Source organism: Alosa sapidissima, chromosome 10 (genome assembly GCF_018492685.1).
Source record: "Alosa sapidissima isolate fAloSap1 chromosome 10, fAloSap1.pri, whole genome shotgun sequence".
In the NCBI taxonomy this organism is placed as follows: domain Eukaryota; kingdom Metazoa; phylum Chordata; class Actinopteri; order Clupeiformes; family Clupeidae; genus Alosa; species Alosa sapidissima.
In genome coordinates, this window is record NC_055966.1 from 37,148,227 (window position 1) to 37,171,146 (window position 22,920).

Here is a 22,920-nt window from a genome sequence, read left to right on the forward strand (position 1 = left end):
GAAGCATATAGTCATATTTTAGAACCTTCAAAATGTAGAAAACTGATGCAACTGAGATGGAGGACAACTGCACGTAGAGTAGAACGTAGGCCTATTGTCTGAAGGAACTTATATTAAATGAGGAGATATTTGCTGAATGTCACAAAAAGTGTTACAGAAATTGATTGGCATCGCTTATTCAATGGCTCTCTACCGAAACACTGTAGTTTGCGGAGGACGAACGAGAAAGCACTCGTTTGATAAATCAGACAGTAGGCTAGGCCTAGTAGACAAATAACTTTCAGAAATAATCTGTAGGCTACTGCAAAAACAAATGTTGGTGGGTAACTATCTAGCGGGTGTTTTAACAGCTGCAAGAAATAGAAGCTCCATGGTCTTTATGTTCTGGTTCGTAAATTATTTTCATAAAACTTCAAGTTGCCCTATAACTTAACTCTCCACTGCACTGTAGTCGATTAACTGACAGTATGATAGTAGGCTATTTATTTTCTGTAGGCTAATAAACACATTTATTTTTTCAACTTTTGCAATATTATGCACTTGGCTACTAACCGCAAATCAGCAGGAGAGAGAATGCACGTAGCCTACGCAGCGTGTAGCGCAATGTGTAGGCTATTTGGTTACCAACTAACACTGTTAGCCAATTCACTAACTTAAGACTTCAGTGCCAACATATACAACGTTTTTTTACACAACAAATACAGAAAGGATGGAGGCAGCAAAAGTAAAGTAATTTCAGATGGGGCAAGAACAAGGTGAATTTGTATGCTTGTCAAAACGTAGTCCTACCCTGCATTAGAGGAGCTGATCATCATACCAAGCACACTCGCTGTTTAAAGTCATACACCATGGTAGGCTACACTAAAACTAAAATGTTACAAAGGTGGCAAAATTAATATCTTATTAGCGATCACATTACTAGGCTATGAATCGTTCGTTCGTTCATTTTTTTTTTGGGGGGGGGGCACCCTGGTCATATCACAGGGGTCTCATTTATAAAGCGTTCTTACGCACAGATTTGATCTTAGACCGTGCGTACGCTCAAATCCATGCCAACGCTCAGATTTATAAAAACCGTCTTTGACGTGGAAAAGTGCTTATCTCCACGTCAGGTTCAAACTTGACGTACGATGCCGGGGTACTGCAAGTAATCTGAGGTCTAAGTGCGATGCTTTTTCAAAATTCCAAGACCAACGATCTCATGTCTTTCTTTGCCCTATGCATGATTAATATCAGAAGATTTTTAAAGACATTTTGGGACGCAGCTTAATGTTTCATGGTTTGGCATAAAACTGCTAATGAGAACTATAGCACTTAAGTGAAAAAAGGTATAGCTTACTTATTTCATAATATCTATAAAAAAAGACCTACGATAGAATGATTGAAACATTCTTACAGGTGATCTAGTATATTTAGTGTTCTCACCAATCTAATATTGACCATAAAATGTCCAATTGCCCTCGTTTAGGAGAGGAAAAGTACATTCGTGCCAGGGATGTAGTGGTAAAATAAGAGGTGGGTGAACTATGAATTCTGCTATCTCGGTGAGGTGGACTGCGCCATGCGGTATCGGATTTTTAAAAAAGGCATTCGAACAGGTTTGATAATGGTGGATGGTTGCAGTATTGGGAATAGGCCTATAGGATAATATTGGATAATACAGTTTTGAATGTTAATGTGAATAAACTCTTTTGAGAGGTGGATAAACTCTAATAAGAGGTGGGTAGGCCTAAACTCTATTTCTGAAATGTCAGAGGTAGATAAACTGCGTTTACTCGCGGTTAGCCTTCACTACATCCTAATTTGCGCTCATAGGCCTATTCCCTAGCCTAGAAATCTAGACGCACCCTAGCGGCAAATTCATTTGCTCAGCCTGTACGTCTAGTATCGAACCATAGGAATTTCTATTGGCTTAACACCGTGGATGTTCTCCAATCACAGCGCTCTATTTCGTTAGAGTCTTAAGGCGGGCTTAACAGGATAACGACATCCTGCGACGGTGAACAACAAGGAAGGTGGCTATGGCGAACGAAGAGCGATTGTTTGAATCGGCGTTGGCGTCAACTTTGGAGGAGTTGGACTTGTGCTTTTCTTTGAAAGTAGAGCAACACAATGCACTTAAGTCATTCCTTTCGAAGAAGGATGTATTTGCCGTTTTGCCGACCGGATACGGATATGGTCGTAGCGCTGGCCTATTGCATGCCTAGGCAGTTTGAAAGACAATTCTCTGCCCGCCCCTTGGATTAAGCGAGGTGAATGGTTCGATTCCAGACTATACATTTCAATGATATAGGATGGCCCGCCAGGCTACCTATTCCCAGCTTCGTAACAGAAAGGTAATATTTGAATGTAAGCTATACAATGTAGGCTATAGATATTTTATATCATATATAGCCTACACAACAAAGAAACAGAAGTTATCCTCTGAAAGCAGGGCATCTTCACATTTAGTGTTGCGTCGGAGTTCCGTAAAGAGGTGCAGAGTGCGCACCTGTTTGCTTTTCTTGACTGGCAGTGCCCAAGATCAGATGACAATACGTGAGTTGAATAATGTAGGCTAAAATATGAAGGTTGGCCTAAAGCAACATTAAAGGACAATGTTTAAGCCATTGGACATTATTGAAAGAAAACGATAGCAAAGATATGCAGAATGACTGAATAATGACTGGCGAACTAGGCTACTTTTTCAGCAAAAACATAGCCTATCCTAAAAGAAACGTTAAGCCTACATGACAGATCACGCTTATAATTTAGTCCTCTGTTTTGTAGGCTAAATCAGCATATTACCCTGGGTGATATTGGAAACGTACAGTATGCTGTAGGCATTTTTTTTTTCTGCAAAGTAGGCCTAAACATACTAAATGTTGATTATTCACATTACTGCAAGCAAAAGGAATGAAAGCGAGCAGAGGACAATGGACATGGATGCATACGATCTCTTTCCAGAAAGCTTTGCTGGAAAAAACATAATTAGTTAAGCTATTCGAACTGACGCATAGGCTAGTTAACATCAGATGTTATAGGCTAGGACTATACAATGTTTTCCATATATAATTTTACATAGGCTACCGCTTTTAGGCCATTGATTTCATTAAAACATATGCTAATGATATTGATGAGGGGGTGTTTACAAGGCGGAGACCTAAAACCATCCGGCTGCGCACAAGTTGACGTTCATTTGTGATTTATAAAGGGCACATCTGGAAGGGTGGCGTACGCACGGTTTTTTGTGCGTACGTTCGTTTTCTCCGAATCACACGTACGATAATTTCAGAAATGATCTAAGATCAAATGAAGGATGGTTTCTACGCAACCCTTTTATAAATGAGGCCCCAGGTCTATGTCCAGGGATGGATTACTGAATGGGCCTACTGGGCCCAAGAGCTCAGGGGGCCCTAAAGCCCAAGCCTCTGCGTGAAGTTGCTTTTTCTCCACCCTTCTCTTCTCTTTCCACAAAGCTCACCAGAAGTCACCATTTAAAGAGTCATTAAAAAAAAAAATCTTCCAAGGGAGCATGCCCCCAGACCAGACCCCCCTATCTTAACTGGGCCCAGGGGTTCATAATCCATCCATGCGTCCATCACACGTTTGGAATACCCTAATGACTGACTTTGTACTGATGTTTCCAAAATCGTTTCAGTGGTTCATCAACTCGTAACAGGGTGAACGGCACTTCTGCACTTCTGTTGCCTTTACAACATGATATATATTATTACTGTGACCACAGAATACAGCAAAACTGGCCCCAGCGGTGGCGCGACTGGCCGGCGACCCGGGTTCGATTCCCGCCCTGTGGTCCTTTCCGGATCCCACCCCGACTCTCTCTCCCACTCACTTCCTGTTGGTCTCCACTGTCCTATCTAGTTAAAGGCATAAAAAGCCCAAAAAAATATACTTAAAAAAATAAAATAAATAAAAAATAAAAAAAATAAATAAAAAAAGTACAGCAAAACTGCTGGGAATGTATCACTATAAATGTAATAATAATAATAATAATAATTAATAATAATAATTAATAATAATAATAATAATAAAGTAATATAAGTAAAACTCCTGAAGACCCAGCTCTTCAGAGGGTCTCCTCTCGTAGCACTACTTACAATTTGCCCTAACTTGCACTAATCAACTGACTAGAACAGACACCTGACTATAAAAACAGCACTCACTGATGCACTTGTTCTTATTGTCCTCTACCTTTATATTGTTTTAAATTGTTCTAGAATTGTTGAGAGAATGGTTTTAAAAAGCTTTAAACTGACTACCATTACATACATCTTTTGAGTCGCTTTGGTTAGAAATGTGTCAGCCAAATGTAATGTAATGTAAAGTATAAGTTTCTTTAAAAAGAAAATATAATATAGAAAGTATAATATAAGTATTTATATTATTTTGATCCCGTAAAGGGAAATTTGGTCTCTGCATTTATCCCAATCCATGAATTAGTGAAACACACTCGGCACACAGTGAACACACAGTGAGGTGAAGCGCACACACTAATCCTGGCGCAGTGAGTTGCCTGCAACAACAGCGGCGCTCGGGGAGCAGTGAGGGTTTAGGTGCCTTTATCTCCAGCAGGGTTGATTACAGCAATAGACTTTTCACAGGCCTTCCTAAAAAGACTATCAAACAGCTTCAGGTGATACAAAATGCAGCAACTGGGGTTCTCACAAAAACTGTAAAGAACTGACATTACAACACATCACTCTAATTCTTAAGTCCTCCACTGGCTTCCAGTAAGTCACAGAATTGACTTTAAAGCACTACTGCTTGTTTATAAATCACTTAATGGAGCAGGACCTAAATACCTTTCAGACATGTTTCAGCAGTACACACCCTCCAGACCTCTCAGGTCTCAGGAGAAAAACTTGTTAGTAAAACCTGCTGTTAGAACTAAACATGGTAACACAGCTTTTAGCTGCTACTATATGTGGCTCAGCTCTGGAACCAACTTTCGGATGACATTAAAAAGGCCCCAACTGTAGCCAGTTTTAAATCTAGACCTAAAACCAAACTGTTCTCACATGCTTTCTGCTAACTTTGAGTTACAAATTCTGGATCTGCCTTGAAAATGATTCTACCCAGGGGCGCAGTTACGGTACCCATTTTTTGAGGGGTATGCAACAACAAAAAAAACAAACAAACAAACCAACTAAAGTAAAACAAAAGGCCAATAATTTACACTACTAGTGTAAATTATTATTTAAGAAATTCTGCCAATTTGAACTTGAAGTATTGTTAAATGGTGCATTGTCACTTTAAGAGAGTCTAAACGGTTCTCACAACGTCCTTTTGCCAGCTGTTGCTCACAAAGGATAAGGCTGATCCAACTCTAGCCTTTGTTTGCCACATTATCAGCACAATATTAAGCTATTAATATTAGGATTGTTAGGAAATGGAAACATGTAATGAGTTGTTGCTAGCGTGACATTTCTGTTTGCAGTTTGCCATTAAAAGTTCAGTATGAGCATGGTAGCCACCTAGCTATCTTAATGGAATAGGTTATGTTTCAATCGGCATATGCTTAACAAACGCTAGTTAGTCTGTTAACATGAATATTTGCAAGCCTCCAAGCACAGACGTCACACTTTAAATCCTACCTGTTGCTTTTCACCATCCACTTATTTAACTACTGTCGCATCCCTTGACATGCCATCTCATTTCCCCTCTTTCTTTTTCTATGTTTAGCCCCCGACAGCTTTTTTTGCTGTATCCATCTTTTTCCATAGATGAAAACTCGTACCTGCTCACTCAGCGCTCACGGCGCCCCCACTCCCTTTTCTACAGTATGTCAAAATTCTATGATGGAATCTTATGAGATCGGTCACCTACTCTAGCCTGTTAGTCCTCTAAAATGTCATTTAACATTGAGGAAATGCAGAAATGATTAAGAAACATACAGTAAGTGCAACAGTAGCTACATATAGAATTATACCAAATATATTATTATTTTATTATTTTTTACCATCGCTTTGGCGCCCCCACGGTGCTGTGCCCCGATGCGCCGCATATAGCGCATACCCACTTTCTGCGCCACTGATTCTACCTTGTCTTTTATTTTGTCTTTAATTATTCTTTTTTAAAAAATGATTTTACTTTGTACGTTCAATGTTTTTTTTATTATTATTATTATTAATGATCTTTACCTTTTAAACTATTCTTTCACTATATTGCCCTTTTATGTTTTTATGTGTTATTACTGTTTGCTTTTGTTTTTGTAAAGCACATTGAAAGACCTCTGTGTATGAAATGCGCTATATAAATAGACTTGACTTGAGTGTAAGCGCTTTCAGACATACGTGTAAGACCGGAGGTTCTGCGGATGTTAAACGATGGGGCAGTATCTAAATGACATAACCGGTCAAATTGACACCTTCAGAGGGCGTGTCGGTGACATTTCTTTTGTGCGTCCATGTGGTTAAATCTGACTTAAATGCCAGTGTTATGATGGAGTGGCATAGTGCTGTCCAGAAAATCGCCGACCTGGAAAGATGCAGACATCACGGAGCTACTGTCAATGAGGGCAGACAGCATTGTGATAGAATATATGAAGGGAACGGCAAGAGACACGTTGTAGCCTACAACTGCATGGCAAGGCCAAATGAAATTCAAAAGACCAAATCATAAGCAGAAGGCGCTGAAAAGGCAACAGCGACATCGTTGACAACAATAACAGAAGTATTTAATAAATTGTTAGCCAACACGGTTGGTTTTCTGTTCATTGATCGCCTTCTCATGACCACTGCTGAGTTCGATATTTGTTGAGCATAAATATGGCTAGAGAAAATGAACACGAAGAAAATCCAACTTTGTTCCAAGCTCCTTACGTAAATGCAATAGACACATGGAGAGGATGCTTTTGGAAAAATAGACCATGAAAAAATGAACCACTTCACTGTTATGTTAGTATTTTGTTTGTTGTTAAAAACGTTGTATATGATGGCCTTGAAGTCTTGAGTTAGCCTACCAGCCAATTCAGTAGGCTACCATAAAGTTTGTGCATGCTCTCCAACGCAAACCAGATTTGGGGTTCCATTGCCAAGTAATTCTGCTACATAACGTTGTAAACAGATAAATGTGTTTATTCGAAGCACACATGTAGGTCAATTTCAAGTGCGCACTTACGTGACTACTTCAAGTATTAGCCTACGCACAATAGAGTTTTCTTCTTTAGCCTACTTAATGCATACACTTTGTAAACAAACAGCAGCTGTGACAGTGGCCGCATATATTCTGAGTCATATCTCGCCTCTTGTGAACTCTACAAGCCCCCAGCCCTCACTCGACAACCACACGGATATTCTGTAATGTGCGTGTATGTCGTTCACACATAGGTCCGTATAAGGTCCGCAGGTTAGCATCATATCTGAATCCGAAGGGTATGACCTCCGTTTGACAAACCTCCGCATATACTCCAGAGGTTATATCCGAAAGCGCTTTGTGAGTCACATGAGGTTTCATCCCATATTTTTTCCACGGCACTCACAGGTCATTTTCCAATAAAAATTAAGCAGATACATAGAACAGCACGTTACCACATCTGCAGTGAGTACATCAACCATTCAAACCCATATGCCCATATGCACGTGCCCAAACCATATTTGGGGCTAGTGTCCTAGGGTACCCTGGTTTAAAGCCATCAACCATTGTTTATTCAGGGGAAATTGAAATCTGACCCGAGTCCATTCCCGATCTCTCTCTCTCCCACTCATTTACTGTTAATTCTTCGCGGTCATGGCCATTAAAGGTTAAAAAGACTAGAAATAGACTAATTAAAAAAAAAAAAAAAAAATTCATATCAGCACACTCTACATCCAGTGCAGTTGAGCTGTTAAAAAAGACAAAGGGATATAATTTGCTGGCAATACTTTGATACTGTCGCACACAAATTAATGCTCAGTAAATTAGTAGTCCAAATCATTTAGCTAATTTAATACCATGCACATGACATTTACATACAAACATGGATGGGTCAATACACAAAGAAGGAAATTCTCAGTAATTGAATTCCTGTAAAGTCGCACCATTTTAGTGAAACCTATTAAAAAAAAAAACTGACTGTAACCTATTAAAAAAAAGACTGTAACAAAGTAAACGTCCATCATGTTTAACTAAATGTAAATATAAATTAACCTATAAACTACCCAAATAAAGCTGTAGATTAGCCTACTATTTTACTGCACCGCCAATGAATTTAATACAGTATGTGGCAAGTGGGAGGTTAGCTCTCTAATAGAAATGTCGACTACGCCATCTGAGGCCCTGCCCCTCAGAATATTCAACCAATTGGACTATAACTTCGTACATGAAGCCCAACCAGGCAACACAGGTTCGTGGTCACAGAAAACCAGAGGCGTGGTTCCAAAAATAAACTGTCTTTATTAACAAATATTAAAACATAACCTACAGGGAGTGGGTTCTCTCCAGACAGTCAGAACCTTGGTCACTAAGGCACTGACACAAACGGCCTACAAGGCCTGGACACACATGCACAAATACACACACACAGCAGACGGTGTTGCAAAAGATTAGAGGGCTAACAGCTGATGGAGGGTAGGAAGAGCCAGGAACAGGGCTGAAGCTTACCCAGGGCTGGAGAGTATATCAGAGTAGAGTCTAGAGACACACACCACACGTGAACATGTCAATACCAGATACTCAAGATTTACCACAGCAGGAAAAGTGAAGGGACACCACCACCGAGATAGCCCGCCACCCAATTGGCCTGCAGCTCCTGTCCAGCAAGAGAGGGACGAATGAGCGAGAGGAACGAATGGGCCCCTAATTCTAATACACACCATACATCGTATATGTACTCACACTCTGGAGACAACTTACAATAAAAACACAAACGTTCATTAATTTAGCAACCACAGCTTCTATGGACACTTAACACGCAGGGCGTTCAAGGGCACTTTCAGACAGAATAAAACAGGACGAGAGCGTCCGTTGTACAGTTCTCCCGTGTGGAAGGTTTAAAATGGACTAACACAACTTGGGCGCGGACAAAACAAAACAGCGGCGTTCGGAACTTGAACCAAGATGCCTTGATGTTGCCGCTCCTTGTGTTACCGCAAGCTCTGCTACACGAAAAAGATACAATTAAAAACCCGCGCAAGCTACATATTATTTTGAAGACAGTTAAAATTACATACCAATCAGCTGAGGTCGGCTATGAGGCCCATGTTCAGCAGCCGACAGCAATCCTAAAACCCCTAAAGTTTGTGTTAGCTATACTAGCCTACAACATTTAGGAAACGTTACTCACGCAATGCCACGATAACCTACCAGGAATGTCACTGGATGCATGCACAGTGAGCAGAAAGCCAAAAGAGCACAAGGGATCCCGCGGTGAAGGCAGGAGTCAGGTGGACAACCAACAGTATGCAGCTATGACGTCAGCCTTCAAATTAAAAGTTACAATTTATGTAGCCACTTCCCTACGCTAATTGGCTCGCTTCCGAATGCAAAGAGCCACTCGTAATTGCACTACTGGGTTAGGCAAGGGGCGTGGAACTTGTCCTGTTACAAGTAGATTAATTTCAAATAACTTTTAATGGCCTATTAGCTTAACAGGTGGAAAAAGTAGTAACATATTTAGCCACTGAATAAATTTGTATTTAATTTCAAAATTACGTATTCATCAGGGTATGGGGGTAGGCCTAAATATTACCGGAGTTTTAACAGGATTTTTACAGTTTTTTCTGATTGCTTAAGCACATTTTTTGTAACTATATACTTTTTTTGCAAAACTCTACACACAAATGGCAAAACCTCTCACCCAATCAGCAAAACATTGTAGTTCTCTTGCAAAAGCTAACACACCTTGCTTAACTCTTCACACCTTCGTAAAAATGGTGTTTTCGTATCTAACAGTAAACACAAGCCATCACAATAGTAAGCACACAATGTGCCAACAACACACTGATGGTATGAATAAAAAACACATCTGGCTTTTGCTTTCTCTGTGCACAAGGTAGACTATGTCAGTTTGAGGTCATACTTTTGTCATAGTTCTGTAAACATACAGGGATCCCAACTTCAAGTACTAGTGTTTATTTACACACATCAAAACAAACACATGTGTGTTTTTCCAAGTCAAAACACAAAATAGCATTTCACTGAGACAAAACAAATCAGTCTACATCGGGTCGTCTCTCTCAAAATTCTGTCTACATCACATGCAATGTCCTAGTCCAAGGCACCGGGAAAAATATATTCTGGAATGACGTATCCAGGCCTGACATGACAATATCCCCACATGTAGACTGTTTTTTTGTCTGTTTTTTTCTCTTCTCACTCTTCCTGCTCACTTCATCGTACCCATTGTACATTACCTGTGGCTTATTTATAGTGCTTAGGCTGATTGCAAAGTGAACTAATTATCTAAAACAGTTTTCACATGAGAAAGTGTGCCAGAGAGTTGGCAAAATAGTGTAAATAATAGCCATTGTGCCTACAGTTGTGCAAAGTGTGTGTTACAAAATTGCAAACTGAGTGCAAAGCAGTGTTTGTGCTATTAGTTTTGCGAACTCAGTGAGTGGTTTTGCCATTTGTGTGTAAAGTTTTGCAAAAAAAGCCATAGTTACAAAAAATGTGTTTAAGCATTCAGAAAAAACTGTAATAAAACCCACTTTCTGGAACAGGCCCCTGTTCTCATGGTTCTCATAGATTGGTTTCTTTTCCCTGCATTTTCAAAAGGACCCCCCCCCACACACACACACACACACGTAGTTAAGCTATGGTAAATGAGTCATGAGAAAATCTTTTCAAAAACAAACATGCACAATGAACTGTGTGTTAGTAAAACGGTATGCAAATGTGTGAAAAAGACAATAAGGTAAAATGTGCCACATTTCTAGAGTGCTAAATCTGTCCAACTTGCTTCATAGTGTTCACATGCAGTATTCATACATTTATCAAGCACGGAAGAGATTGTGCATTTGAGATTGACATTTGATCTCATGTTTATTTATTACCAGGAAAGTGATTTGCCAGCTGTATTTCTAAAGAATATTCCCATTAAAAGGTCTTTTGCTTAGTCATTTGTCTATCTAGCTTGCCAAGTTGGCAGGATGAGTTTGAAATCTTATGTACCATACAATGTCCAAATGCTTTTCCCTGGGGTAACTTCAAATGTTTACATGAATGACAGATCCCATCCTCTGAAGAATTCCATTTCCCTACTGGTTGCACCTCTCAAAATGCCGGGAAACCCAACTGGATTTGTAATATATATCACAATATCTTCTGGGGGTTTCTGTTCCCAGAAGAGGTCATAATGTTCTGTTGAGTGCTCTTTTTTCTGTTTCTGTAAAAATCATTATTGATTTTTTGTTATCATTTGGTATGTTTTATCTTTTAGTTTCCACTTGTTTACATGGTCATGTGTCATGTACGCTTTAGTATTTCATTTCATGTGCCCGTCTTGCAGCCCCCCCCGACCTGTTTATGAAACTCAATAAACAGTTGATCACACAAAATAAAAAAAGGTCGTAATGTCTTGAAGTGCTATTGAAAGAATTAAACCAGTCTGGGGTGTGACAGGTCAGTTGTTCAGGATATTCATGCTGAAACTCAGCATTTATTTTTAGAATTGGTTGTGAATATGGTGGGATGACATTTGTACTGCTGTAATGTAAAGGATCACAAGAATGAACTTTCATGTCAAACTAGTATATGTGGTTGTTATTGTGTGTACCATCATTCATGAGCCAAATAAAGTCACACTAAAACAATTTGTTCAAGAACTTTTTACAAACAAATGTGTTTATTTTTGTACAAATACAATTATAAACATATGAATATACTATATTTATATACTATGTTTATAGTTTCTTTGTTACATTTTTTATTTCCAATTTAGCTACTTCAGACTGTTAGATCCAAAACACATGTATACTGTCATTCATCTACTAAAAGCCTCACTTAAACTACAGCAACATGTGATCCACACAGGACCGTATTTTAGAACAGAATACAGGGGTAAGAGAACACTGGAGAAGAGTCATGAAGAACATCATTCCAAGCAAGTTGTTTTAAAGTTAGGTGAGGAAGACCTTTCAATGTCCTTATTCCCAGACACAGGCCTGCGCAAGTGATTGTTAGAGTTATAAGGTAAGCAGATTACCATAAATAAATACCATGTCAAAGGCTTTATTTCCTGTTGAGGTATTTAGCATCAGCTTTTACAAATCACACTAGCTGCATCACTTACAGCATTCAGACATTTACATGAACAATCTGCAAATGGCCACACCAACACATCACCGCTCATGCTGGACATAAACGCCCTTGGGACAGATGCGTAGTTGAGCAGAATCTTTTGATGGGCCAAAGAGAGGGAACATCTTCTCAGTGAATGTGTCCTTGAAGGTGTAGATGTGTGTGCCCTCGCTGGGGTCACTGAAGGTCACCTCGCCCTTGTCACAGTCCAGCTGAATGCGGATCCTCTGCGGCTTCCTGTCGTACTCCAGACGTGTCTCGGGGCACGTGCCGGCACGGAGCTCGCGCTTCCTCAGGATGATGGTGTAGAAGCCTTCCTTGGGACACACAGTGAAGTTGCCCTTTCTGGGCACGGACGCGCGAGCTACTCCGATGCGGCAGTTGGGTTTGTTGCCGACTTCCACCTCCCAGCTGTGGACCCCCTGGCTGTAGCCCTCGCAGCCCAGCACGAACACATACAGGTCAAAGCGCTCGGGGTTACTGGGCAAGCTCTTCCCCCGGATGCTGTAATGGACGCTGCTCAGCTCGTCAGTCAAGGCAAGCTGAGGATGGGCCGATGATGGGTCCAGCGTCACTGGAGCTGTGCAAGCACACAGCATTACAAAAATATTTAGGTTAAAGAGGGGAAAACATAACAAACGTTTCTCTTTTTTCTATTTTTTTTTAATTAAGACATTAAGATCAATTTCCAAAATCGTATTCCTCTTTTTAGTCAACTTTAGCATGGGTGTATTCTCAAAACTATCAGCAAAGAAAAGTTTTATTTTTTTACTGAACTTTGATCTGTGTGAACTCCTCAAAGTTAAAGTTTTGGACAATGTTTTTAATATTAACATATTCTTGCCTGGTTGCGCCAAAAATCAAACAGTAAGAAAGAAATGTGAGCTTCATTCTGAAGAGTGATCTAAGGGTGTTTACTGTCATAAAATTGCTTTAAAGGGATATTCCACCATTTGGGGAATTCTACTCATTTTCCACCTCCCCTTGAGTTAAACAATTGATTTTTACCTTTCTCCAGTTCATCCAGCCGTTCTCTGAGTCTGGCGATAGAACTTTTAGCTCCAGCCTAGCATAGATCATTGAATCGGATTAGACCATTAGCATCTTGCCTGCTAGCATCACGTTTAAAAGTGACTAAGATTTCCGGTAATGTTCCTATTTAAAACTTGTCTCCTCTAAGGTTAGCAAGTGTAATAAGACCAACAGAAAATCAAATGTAGCGATTTTCTAGGCTGAAAATCATGGAACTACACTCTCATTTGTAATAATCAAGGAAAACCATGGGCGCAGCAGCACAATGATATCATGCACCTGAAAATAGTCCCTGTAGGCTAACTTCGAGCAACAAGGTTGAGCTGCAGCCATGGGCGGATTATGAACTTTCGGGCCCCTGGGCCCAGATGTATTAAGGGCCCCCCACTTAGTGTCGTATTTTCTGTCCTCCCCCAGAAAATGTTTAATTTGTTTGATGTGATTTCCTGTATTCTGGTGCATTTTGGGGATGGCCAATACTAAATTCAATCACATTCATAGTCTACATCCTGATTTGTTGATATTGAGGCAATGATTCCATGCAAAGGCTTGGGCTTCAGGGCCCCCTGACCCCTTGGGCCCCTGGGCCTGGGCCCGGTAGGCCCGTGCAGTAATCCATCCCTGGCTGCAGCAGAAGAATTGGTTAGTGACTGGATTATTACGCCTGTTTGAGAGTATAGTTCCATGTCAAATCAGCCTAGAAAATCGCCACATTTCATTTTCCGTTGGTCTTATTACAGTTTCTAACTTAAAAAATACCGGTTTTAAATAGGAACATTACCGGGAATCTAAGTCACTTTTAAACGTGATGCTAGCAGGCAAGATGCTAATGGTCTAATCTGATTTAATGATCTATGTTAGTCTGGTGCTTAAATTGCTATCACCAGACTCAGAGAACAGCTGGATGAACTGGAGAAAGGTAAAAATCAATTGTTTAACTCAAGGGGAGGTGGAAAATCAGTAGAATTCCCCAAATGGGGGAATATCCCTTTAAAGGAACTCTTATTACACACAGAATTGTATGGTCTAAAACATTAGCATACTCACAGTGCTGAATCGATCCAAGCATTTTCTCCCAGACACTAAACTTCAGAGCACTTAAGTGCTTAGAGATGTCAATCAAAGGCACAGGAATAGAGTCGGGCTCGTCTAGTGTACACTGCACCCTGATCAAGGAAGTCCAATATAAGATGCATCATCTTAGTGTATGAACAAAGTGTGTATGGATGTACAACTTGTTTGTCTTCACATTACATTTAAAGAGAAACTATGCAGTTTTGGCAATTTCTTCGCTGTTTTCTCACTTTTTGCTTGATGGTATCTCTGCAGAGCTCCCCCTACAGCTTCGGAGTATATTTTACTACACTCCTCAATCGGTCAGTCTGCCGTTTCCTCTTTCCCTGTTCCTCTGACAACGGTTTACTCACTTTCTGCTTCTTTTCGCTGGCTCTGCCATGACGAATGTCTGAGAAACTCCATCGCTACCTTGTTCTAGCCGGAGCCTGGCGTGCGTGTGTGTAGTGCAGGAAAGCAACTCGTTACATCGCAGGGTAGCAAGCTATGGCTGCGAGACTTTCTGTCTCTGAGGCCGTCGGCCCGCTGGCCCACAGTTGCAAGGGTGGTTTTTCTGCTCAGGAGCTAGGGGGAAGCGAGACGGCCACCGTTCAATCAAAAAAAAAGTCATATAACCACTCCAATGACTTCAAAGCTGTTCAGTTAAGGTAAATTAAGCTAAAAAAAACCTGCATAGTTCCCCTTTAAAACACGGTGGATACCAGGTTACCAATTTCTTTTCATGCCAAATGAATAACTTATTACCTTGTCTTGATCTTCTTGAAATTCTGAAAAGCACAGAGAATTCTTATTAGTACTTTTTTGCTTTTCTATCGATAGGACAGTGGACAGAGACAGGAGATGAATGGGTGAGGCAGATGGGGTGGGATCGAGACATGAGCGCAGGCCGGAATTGAACCTGGGTCCCCATAGGGCGCTGAGACCCAAATGCGGTGTGGTGCTGCCGCTTGTGTCACAGCTCCCCCAACAAAGAAGTATTAATATGTGACAGTTACTCAGGGGAACAGCTGAGAAAGAAGTATTAATATGTGGCAGTTATTCAGGGGAACAGCTGAGAAAGAAGTATTAATATGTGGCAGTTATTCAGGGGAACAGCTGAGAAAGAAGTATTAATATGTGGCAGTTACTCAGGGGAACAGCTGAGAAACTGTCACAAGTGGCAAAAAAGCATCGAATGTGGAACTAAGGGAATCACCTGCAGGAATTCCATATCTGGAATTTCCATCTCACGTTCAATGCTCTCTATCACAGCTGAGAGAGATGCCAGCTTGCTGGTAATTGTTTTCACACTGTCCTGGAGCATCAGGGATTTCTGATGTTCTTCCTTCCTCAGACTGGCTATCCGGGCAGATTCTTCCTCATACAGAAACCTGTGAAGTTTCTCAAACTCTGATTTGATAACGGCTTCAGTTTTATCCGTCTGTTTCTGAAAATGGCAAAAGGAGAAACTGAACTGTCAAAACATTGAAACCATTCTCATTAAAGTTAATACATTATGTACTTCAAATGGGAAAAGCCTCATATTGTTAAGAAAAATGTGCTGAAGACAGCTTTAATTGCTTGCACTGATAGCTGTGCTGGTCATGTCATCAAACACAGACTTCTTACTGCCTTAGTCTGTTACACTTTAATTGAAGATCAGAATCTTAGGTACAAAGTGCAGAGGGCCTGTATTCTCTCTATTTAGTCACCATAGTGAATGACAACTCTCTGTGTGCCACACTGCAGGCAGTTATTGAATAAAAAGACTGCTGTGCACCATGAACACTTACCTTTAAGAATGTTGCAGTCCCATCACAACCTCTCTTGAGCTTATCTAAATTGTCAATCTTTTCTTTAAGGGGCTTCAGATCAGTCATTAACTTCTCCTGCAAAAGATGAGTATGACATGTTAGACTGATTCAGACCAATCTGTGGTTTCCAAGATGAGTATGCCATGTTAGACTGATTCAGATCAATCTGTGGTTTCCAAAGGGTCAAACATCATTTTGTTCAGATGTTAGCTTATCTAGTCTATTGGTACACAGTGACAACATATCATGCAACACAGCGCACTCTGCTGTGCTAAACTTGCTTCAGGAAAAGCCTTTGGTGGATGAATATTCATCGTATGGTTCCAAATAGCGCACATACACGGGTGCGTGAATGAAACTGCATTTGACGAGAGAATTGGGAGGCATGTCAACGACAGTATTAATGCCATGTTTTTTTCGAAGTGCAAGACTGCGCGCGTGGCCTACCTTTCGTTCCTCAACTACGGCATTGAACCGACAAACATCGTGATTTTGGTGCTGCCCTGATCCTATGCAGTCAACGCAGACAGCCTGGTCATCCTGTTTGCAGTAAAGCTTGAGATTCTCTCCGTGAAGAGGACAGAGGGCTTTACTGACTCCAATCTGCGCTTTCCCCTTCAAAATCAGTTCGCAGACTTGTTTCAGTGCCAGGTTTAAAGGAGGGAACTCTTTGGAGGATTTTCTCCTACAGAGTGGACATTCTTGCGTGGTTGTTTTGCTCCATAATTCTTGAACACACTCTTTGCAGAAACTGTGACTACAGGATAATAAAACAGGATTCTTGTAGATCCCATAGCAAATTGAACACGATATTTCATCCTCTAGCCGAGATGTTTCAATGCTTTCCGACGCCATGATAACGTCCTTTCGTTTTCTTTCGAACTGAAACTGAAACTTTTCTCCAACCAATATATTCATTACCTGTAAGCCGTAGGCTAATTATCAAGATTAGCCGAAAACAAAAAATGGCTTGAAATATTTCACTTTATAGCCTATCATATAAGATATAATCTAGAATATAAGATCCACTTTTTGAACTAAATTAGGGGGGTAAATGAACTTTTCCAGGATATTCATTTTTTTTTCCAACCATTTAAGAGATCATTCACGTACAGTATACTGTTTTGCTGGTTCCCTGTGAGTCATACAAAGGCACTTTAAGATTAACCCCCGATACACAACACGCCACGTTGAACAGGGATGAGCAGATGTTGGACTGTCATATGTTCTGCTGATGTCATTGCCAGTCGTTTGAAACCCACTGAAGAGGCACATGAATCCATTCTGAAGACAGAGATGAACTGATGGCATGCATAGTATTTCAACAGTTCTTGTATTTACAATATAGCCTTTCCTCCAGTCTACAGTGGTCATGGTTGTAATTCATGGTGAGGACAGTGGGGACATGTCTTTTCCGATTAGGCCTACTTAAAACTGTCACCACCAGTACTTTGATAGTAATTGCGTACTTTTAAATCACAAAGAGATTGCAACATTACATTGTTTTCATACAAGTTTTTATTACACTTAAAAACGCCAACACTAACTATGCCTAACAACAACAACATAATCAACAACAATATATTAATAATAATAATAATAATAATAATAATAAAATAATAATAATACAAATTAAAACTGTACAGACACTGCAGAGCCCTAAGAGACCTTGATCTTGTCAGTGGAGATAGACAAGATAGACAAAAAACTGGGTTTTTTTCCAAGTACGTGGTTTAGTGACAAACCAGTTAACTCCGAGTAAGTGGTAAACCTTCTAATAGAAGAGCTGTGTGGCTTCATTCTCCTAACAAAACAATGCCACAGGGCTCTTGTTGTAGGAGGTTTACCTTACTTTGAGTTAACTTACCCGTGGGGTGTACTACGAATCTCGATTAGTGGGTTAGCGAGGTATGTTGCGCTCAAAGCCAGGGTATGCTGTGACACGAAAGTGGATCTGTTTTAGTGTCGCTATATCACCATGGTATCTTATGCTGTCAACCAAACCTGGTCGGGAGGAGGTTATGTGCTAAGTTATAGTTCAAATCGTGTAATCTACCGCACACTGACCAATCAATTGTCTTAAAAACGAAGTTCTCTCACTTGTAGGATTCTGTCATATATCTTACAGGTGGAGCTACGCCTCTACTAACATCTTGAATGCGCTTTAATAGTGCTGTGCGTGCAAATATCCCACTATGGACGTGCATACCATACAACAACTGATGACAATTGATTTATTTGATGATATAGGTTAGACACAAAAAATGACCGCAGTGTAGATTAAGCTATGAATGCAGAAGTAATTGTTTTTAAATAGAGGCGGTCTTGTGCGTCTCCATGTTACACGATTGGCCAAAGTCATCCCAACACCGAGAACGCGCACAGATCTGAGCTGAAAGCCTAGTTTGACAAATATATCACATAACTGCTATCGTAGTATCACTTATTGTATATCCCTGAGTCAAGGCTTTGTCAAGCCTCGATATGTCTACATAGCCTAGATATGTCTAACGTGCTTCGTGGTATACCCCACAGGTCTGTCACTAAACCACATACTTGAAATACTCCCTTGTAGTGTTTTGTGTATGTGTATGTATGTGTATATGTATGTGTATGTCAGTGTTGTGCGTGAACGAGTTCAAAAGAACGCGTTCATTGAACACGCTCATTTTTTCGTGAACGTTGAACTGAACGCAACACATTTTTTAATAAAGAACTTGAACGTGAATTAGTTCACATTATGTGTCATGAACGGCAGACATCACTGTAAATGAACTTTGGAATTTGTTTTCCATTGAAAACTGAGTGACATCTGTTTTCTCTTCTGAAACGCAACAAGAGAAAGTTCCTCCCTCCTGTATTCTCGCTGGTGCCGCTTAAATCATGTATCACCAGACAGAAATGGTTTTGACATTGTGAGCGCAATGCATTGCGGGCAACGTAGTGTCCGGCTGAGAATAGTTGAATAGCATACTGGCTTCCGCACAACGTTACCCATGATGAATTGCAGCAGAGCGGGGTAGGCATAGCAACGCCGCGTAGCAGGCAACGACGAGAGCGCGGAGGGCTGGATTTCATTGCACTAAGTGGTCTACCTTGTCTGTACTGCTGCAGGTTTCATCACCAGGTAAGAAACCCACAATTGCAGTGTCATGAGCAAATGTCTAATGAGCAGCTTCAAAGAACGTATAGTGATTTCTAGCTCGTAGTGTGAAAAAAAGTATTTATTTAAATATCTCACGAAAAAAGTAAAATGAACTGAACTTTGAACTAGTTCAGAATTAAAATTGTGAACTTTGAACGTGAACTGTTCACTTTGAGCATGTATGAACTGAACTTGAACTAGTTCAGAAAAGCTGTGAACTGGCACAACACTGGTGTATGTGTATGTGTATGTGTATATGTATGTGTATGTGTTTTGTGTATGTGTATGTGTATATGTATGTGTATGTGTATATGTATGTGTTTTGTGTATGTGTATGTGTATGTTATGTGTGTGTATGTGTATGTGTATGTGTATGTGTATGTGTATGTGTATATGTATGTGTATGTGTTTGGTGTATGTGTTTTGTGTATGTGTATATGTATGTGTATGTGTATATGTATATGTATGTGTATGTGTATATGTATGTGTATGTGTACCTTGTAGTGCTTTGTGTATGTGTATGTGTATGTGTATGTGTATGTGTACCTTGTAGTGCTTTGTGTATGTGTACTTTAAAGGAAAAATAAGTCAAGTTTGGCCGCACCACTAGAGGGCGCTGAATCCCCACAATCATGGTGATGATCGCGGGGCTCGTTTGACAGGCTGACCACACCACAGATCATGTCATCAGCAAAGCAGCTGGAAGCTTTCTGTTTTTTTGTGAGTTTTCGTTCCATCCAGCACTCTGTAACATGTCTCCTCATAACATTCTTCCTCGTCGATGATGATGTCACTCTCCCTCAAAGCAGCCCTTACATTACGTTGCCACAGACAGAAATGCCAGCCTGAGGCCTCTCAGCGGGCACCGGGCTCCTCTGTGCTCCCTCACCCTGTGCCTAAATTGGAGCCTCAGTCCCGAAGGTCTCTGGATTTGTGTGACGTCTTTATGCCAAGACCCTGTGGAATGCCAACGGGACTCTCCAGGGAGGTGGAGGGTGTGGGGGTGGACATGGCGGCAGGCAGCACTTTGTCCTCTCAGACTTAAAATGGAGGGAAAAGAAGATGTGCAGGGCTCTATGGAGAGCTGCATGAGTAGAGATGTTACATGCAGAAACATGGACTGACACTGGTAGGTCTCGAGACGGCCTCTGACTTCTCTCTGTCCTTCAGAGAGGCCGCTGGTCCCTGATAGCTGCTTGGCAGGCCGACAAGGTCCAAACCGTGGATGGCTGTAGCGGAGGTTCAGGGGGTTTGACGGTTCCACCTTTGCTCGTCCGTGGTTGAGGGTTCCTGTCAGTATCTGCAGTGCTCGTCTGTCGCTGTGACTATGACGTCCATCCAGATCCGCATGGCCTCGGGACTGGGAGCCACCAGGTAGAAAAGTCGCTCGTAGGTTTTGACACAAAACGTCAGACTTGGTCGTGGAGACTGTGAGACGGCGTGGGAGGGAGAGAGAGAGAGAGAGAGAGAGAGAGAGAGAGAGAGGAGAGAGAGAGAGAGAGAGTGGGGCACAATAAGACAATATTCAGCTATCAGTCACAGATGAAATGTTAAACAAGTATACTGTATAATTGTCTCATATTAAATACCGTACAACTGGTCTATGCCTTTTGTATTTGTATATTGTATTCATATGGAGTTGATATAGTCAAATCCACTAAGGGAGAAGACAATGCACACTTTTGTGTTAACATTACACTACTAGGAAATCAATGATTTACAATAATTAAGGAAATTACTGTGGTGGCTGTGCGTAGGTGGTCATAATACACTTCCTCTATGGCCTGGAAATAGATAACACCCTTCAGCTTCTTCTCATCTTGGTCTAAGAGAGATGAAATGGACAGATGGACAGACAGAAAGAGAGAGAGAGACAGAGAAAGAGAGAGAGAAAGAGAGAGAGAGAAAGGTCATAATGAATATAATAGACAATAGAAGATGTGTTTACACAAAAACTCTTGACAACCATTTCATCCATCCACCAACACACACACACAATTACACTTACACACACTCACACACACATGCAGCTCTCACCAGTGTAGTAGGCTAATCACACACACACACATGCAGCTCTCACCAGTGTAGTAGGCTAATCACACACACTACACACACACACACATGCAGCTCTCACCAGTGTAGTAGGCTAATCACATACACACACATGCAGCTCTCACCAGTGTAGTAGGCTAATCACACACACTACACACACACACACACACACATGCAGCTCTCACCAGTGTAGTAGGCTAATCACACACACTACACACACACACACACACACGCAGCTCTCACCAGTGTAGTAGGCTAATCACACACACTACACACACACACACACACACATGCAGCTCTCACCAGTGTAGTAGGCTAATCTGCGATGGTCCAGGTCGAAGAGGAACCACCTCCTCCTCCAGGTTTTCACCCGCCCACCACGCTTGGTCAAGAAGCCTCCACAACGCCGTGGCAACAGCCTGACGCCCAAACAGTTGGTTATGCCGTGCCCCAAAGACTCCACGTGGGCATGGAGGTCAAAGTTCGGCGAAAAGGATAGAGGAACTCCTTGCTAGGAAGAAGAGTGACAAAACCTCCTTAGTTTAACTATCTGAGCAGACTTCAGTCATAGTCAATCTGATCTGAAGCCAATACCTTTTTAAGAAATGATTGCTATCATTTTAGTCAGTGTATTTATCTGTTGCATTATATCTCAGTCTTATCTCCCAAACTAGTTTATCTGCTCACATCAGCAACTGAACATTGAATCAGATAAGGACAAGCTTACTGCTTAGATAAAATTGGCTACATTTGCACTTTTTTTACAAACCAGCAAAAAGAAAGCTGTTGCTGACAGTGGAAGAAAAAGTCTTTATTTTCCTTTAATTCAAATGGAGGGCTGTGTGCTGACTTCCTGATTGCCCTGATGTTGGTCTTCTGTGTTTGTAAATATTTGCTGATCTGATGGCACCAGGATGGAACCCTGAGTGCTTCCATCCACTCAGGGAGGCTTAATCTGCTAGTTAAGCTAATGCTAAGGCTAAAGCTAATAGTGAGTGTTCTGAGCATGCTCCACCCACTTAGAGAGGCTCCATCTGCTAGCTAAGCTAATGCTAAGGCTAAAGCTAATGGTGAGTGTTCTGAGCATGCTCCACCCCCTCAGAGAGGCTTAATCTGCTAGCTAAGCTAATGCTAAGGCTAAAGCTAAAGGTAAGTGCTCTGAACAAGCTCCATCCCCTCAGAGAGGCTTCATCTGCTAGCTAAGCTAATGCTAAGGCTAAAGCTAAAGGTAAGTGCTCTTAGCATTCTCCATCCACTCAGAGGCTCCATCTGCTAGTAGCAGATAATCAGGCAAGTCTTATTTAAATAAACTCCTGGTTAATTATTACCCTTCTCATACATCACACGCATGTTTGTTATTTATTACCCTTCTCATACATCACACGGATGTTAATTATTACCTTTCTCATACATCACACGCATGTTTGTTATTTATTACCCTTCTCATACATCACACGCATGTTTGTTATTTATTACCCTTCTCATACATCACACGGATGTTATTTATTACCCTTCTCATACATCACACGCATGTTAATTATTACCCTTCTCATACATCACACATGTGCGACCATTGAGGACAGAACAGCCAAGCTTGATAAA

General features: G+C 41.0%; 2 protein-coding genes and 1 long non-coding RNA gene across 7 annotated transcripts in view; all 3 read right to left on the reverse strand.

Annotated features, from left to right (window-relative positions):
- Nucleotides 1-8,774: 8,774 nt before the first annotated feature.
- Nucleotides 8,775-9,469, reverse strand: LOC121721342. 2 transcript variants are annotated; one of them, XR_006034792.1, is made up of 3 exons: nucleotides 9,286-9,469; nucleotides 9,153-9,203; nucleotides 8,775-9,077 (listed from the first exon to the last, which is right to left on the reverse strand). It is a non-coding gene; the product is annotated as an uncharacterized LOC121721342 (long non-coding RNA). The 2 variants fall into 2 exon arrangements; XR_006034791.1 differs by having other exon boundaries at nucleotides 8,775-9,080.
- A 2,275-nt stretch (nucleotides 9,470-11,744) lies between these two features.
- LOC121721308 (zinc-binding protein A33-like) lies at nucleotides 11,745-17,114 on the reverse strand. Of its 2 annotated transcripts, XM_042108142.1 has the most exons (6): nucleotides 16,569-17,114; nucleotides 16,101-16,196; nucleotides 15,524-15,754; nucleotides 15,073-15,095; nucleotides 14,302-14,420; nucleotides 11,745-12,802 (listed from the first exon to the last, which is right to left on the reverse strand). In XM_042108142.1, exons 1-6 carry the CDS (start codon nucleotides 17,037-17,039, stop codon nucleotides 12,264-12,266), a joined length of 1,479 nt encoding a protein of 492 aa, XP_041964076.1. In that variant the 5' UTR covers nucleotides 17,040-17,114; the 3' UTR covers nucleotides 11,745-12,263. The 2 variants fall into 2 exon arrangements, with proteins under 2 accessions (XP_041964076.1, XP_041964077.1); XM_042108143.1 differs by lacking the exons at nucleotides 16,101-16,196; nucleotides 16,569-17,114 and adding an exon at nucleotides 14,682-14,892 and having other exon boundaries at nucleotides 15,524-15,610.
- A 2,630-nt stretch (nucleotides 17,115-19,744) lies between these two features.
- phldb3 (pleckstrin homology-like domain, family B, member 3) overlaps nucleotides 19,745-22,920 on the reverse strand; it is a 32,497-nt gene continuing 29,321 nt past the window's right edge. For 2 of the 3 annotated variants that reach the window (XM_042108127.1, XM_042108126.1), the window contains exons 13-15: nucleotides 21,622-21,829; nucleotides 21,006-21,091; nucleotides 19,745-20,694 (exon numbers count right to left, since the gene is read on the reverse strand). In XM_042108127.1, coding sequence (XP_041964061.1) covers nucleotides 20,560-20,694; nucleotides 21,006-21,091; nucleotides 21,622-21,829 — 429 coding nt within the window. In that variant the 3' untranslated portion in view covers nucleotides 19,745-20,559. Of the gene's footprint in view, nucleotides 20,695-21,005; nucleotides 21,092-21,608; nucleotides 21,830-22,920 lie in introns of those variants that run through there. The other variant, XM_042108128.1, reaches the window with a different exon arrangement.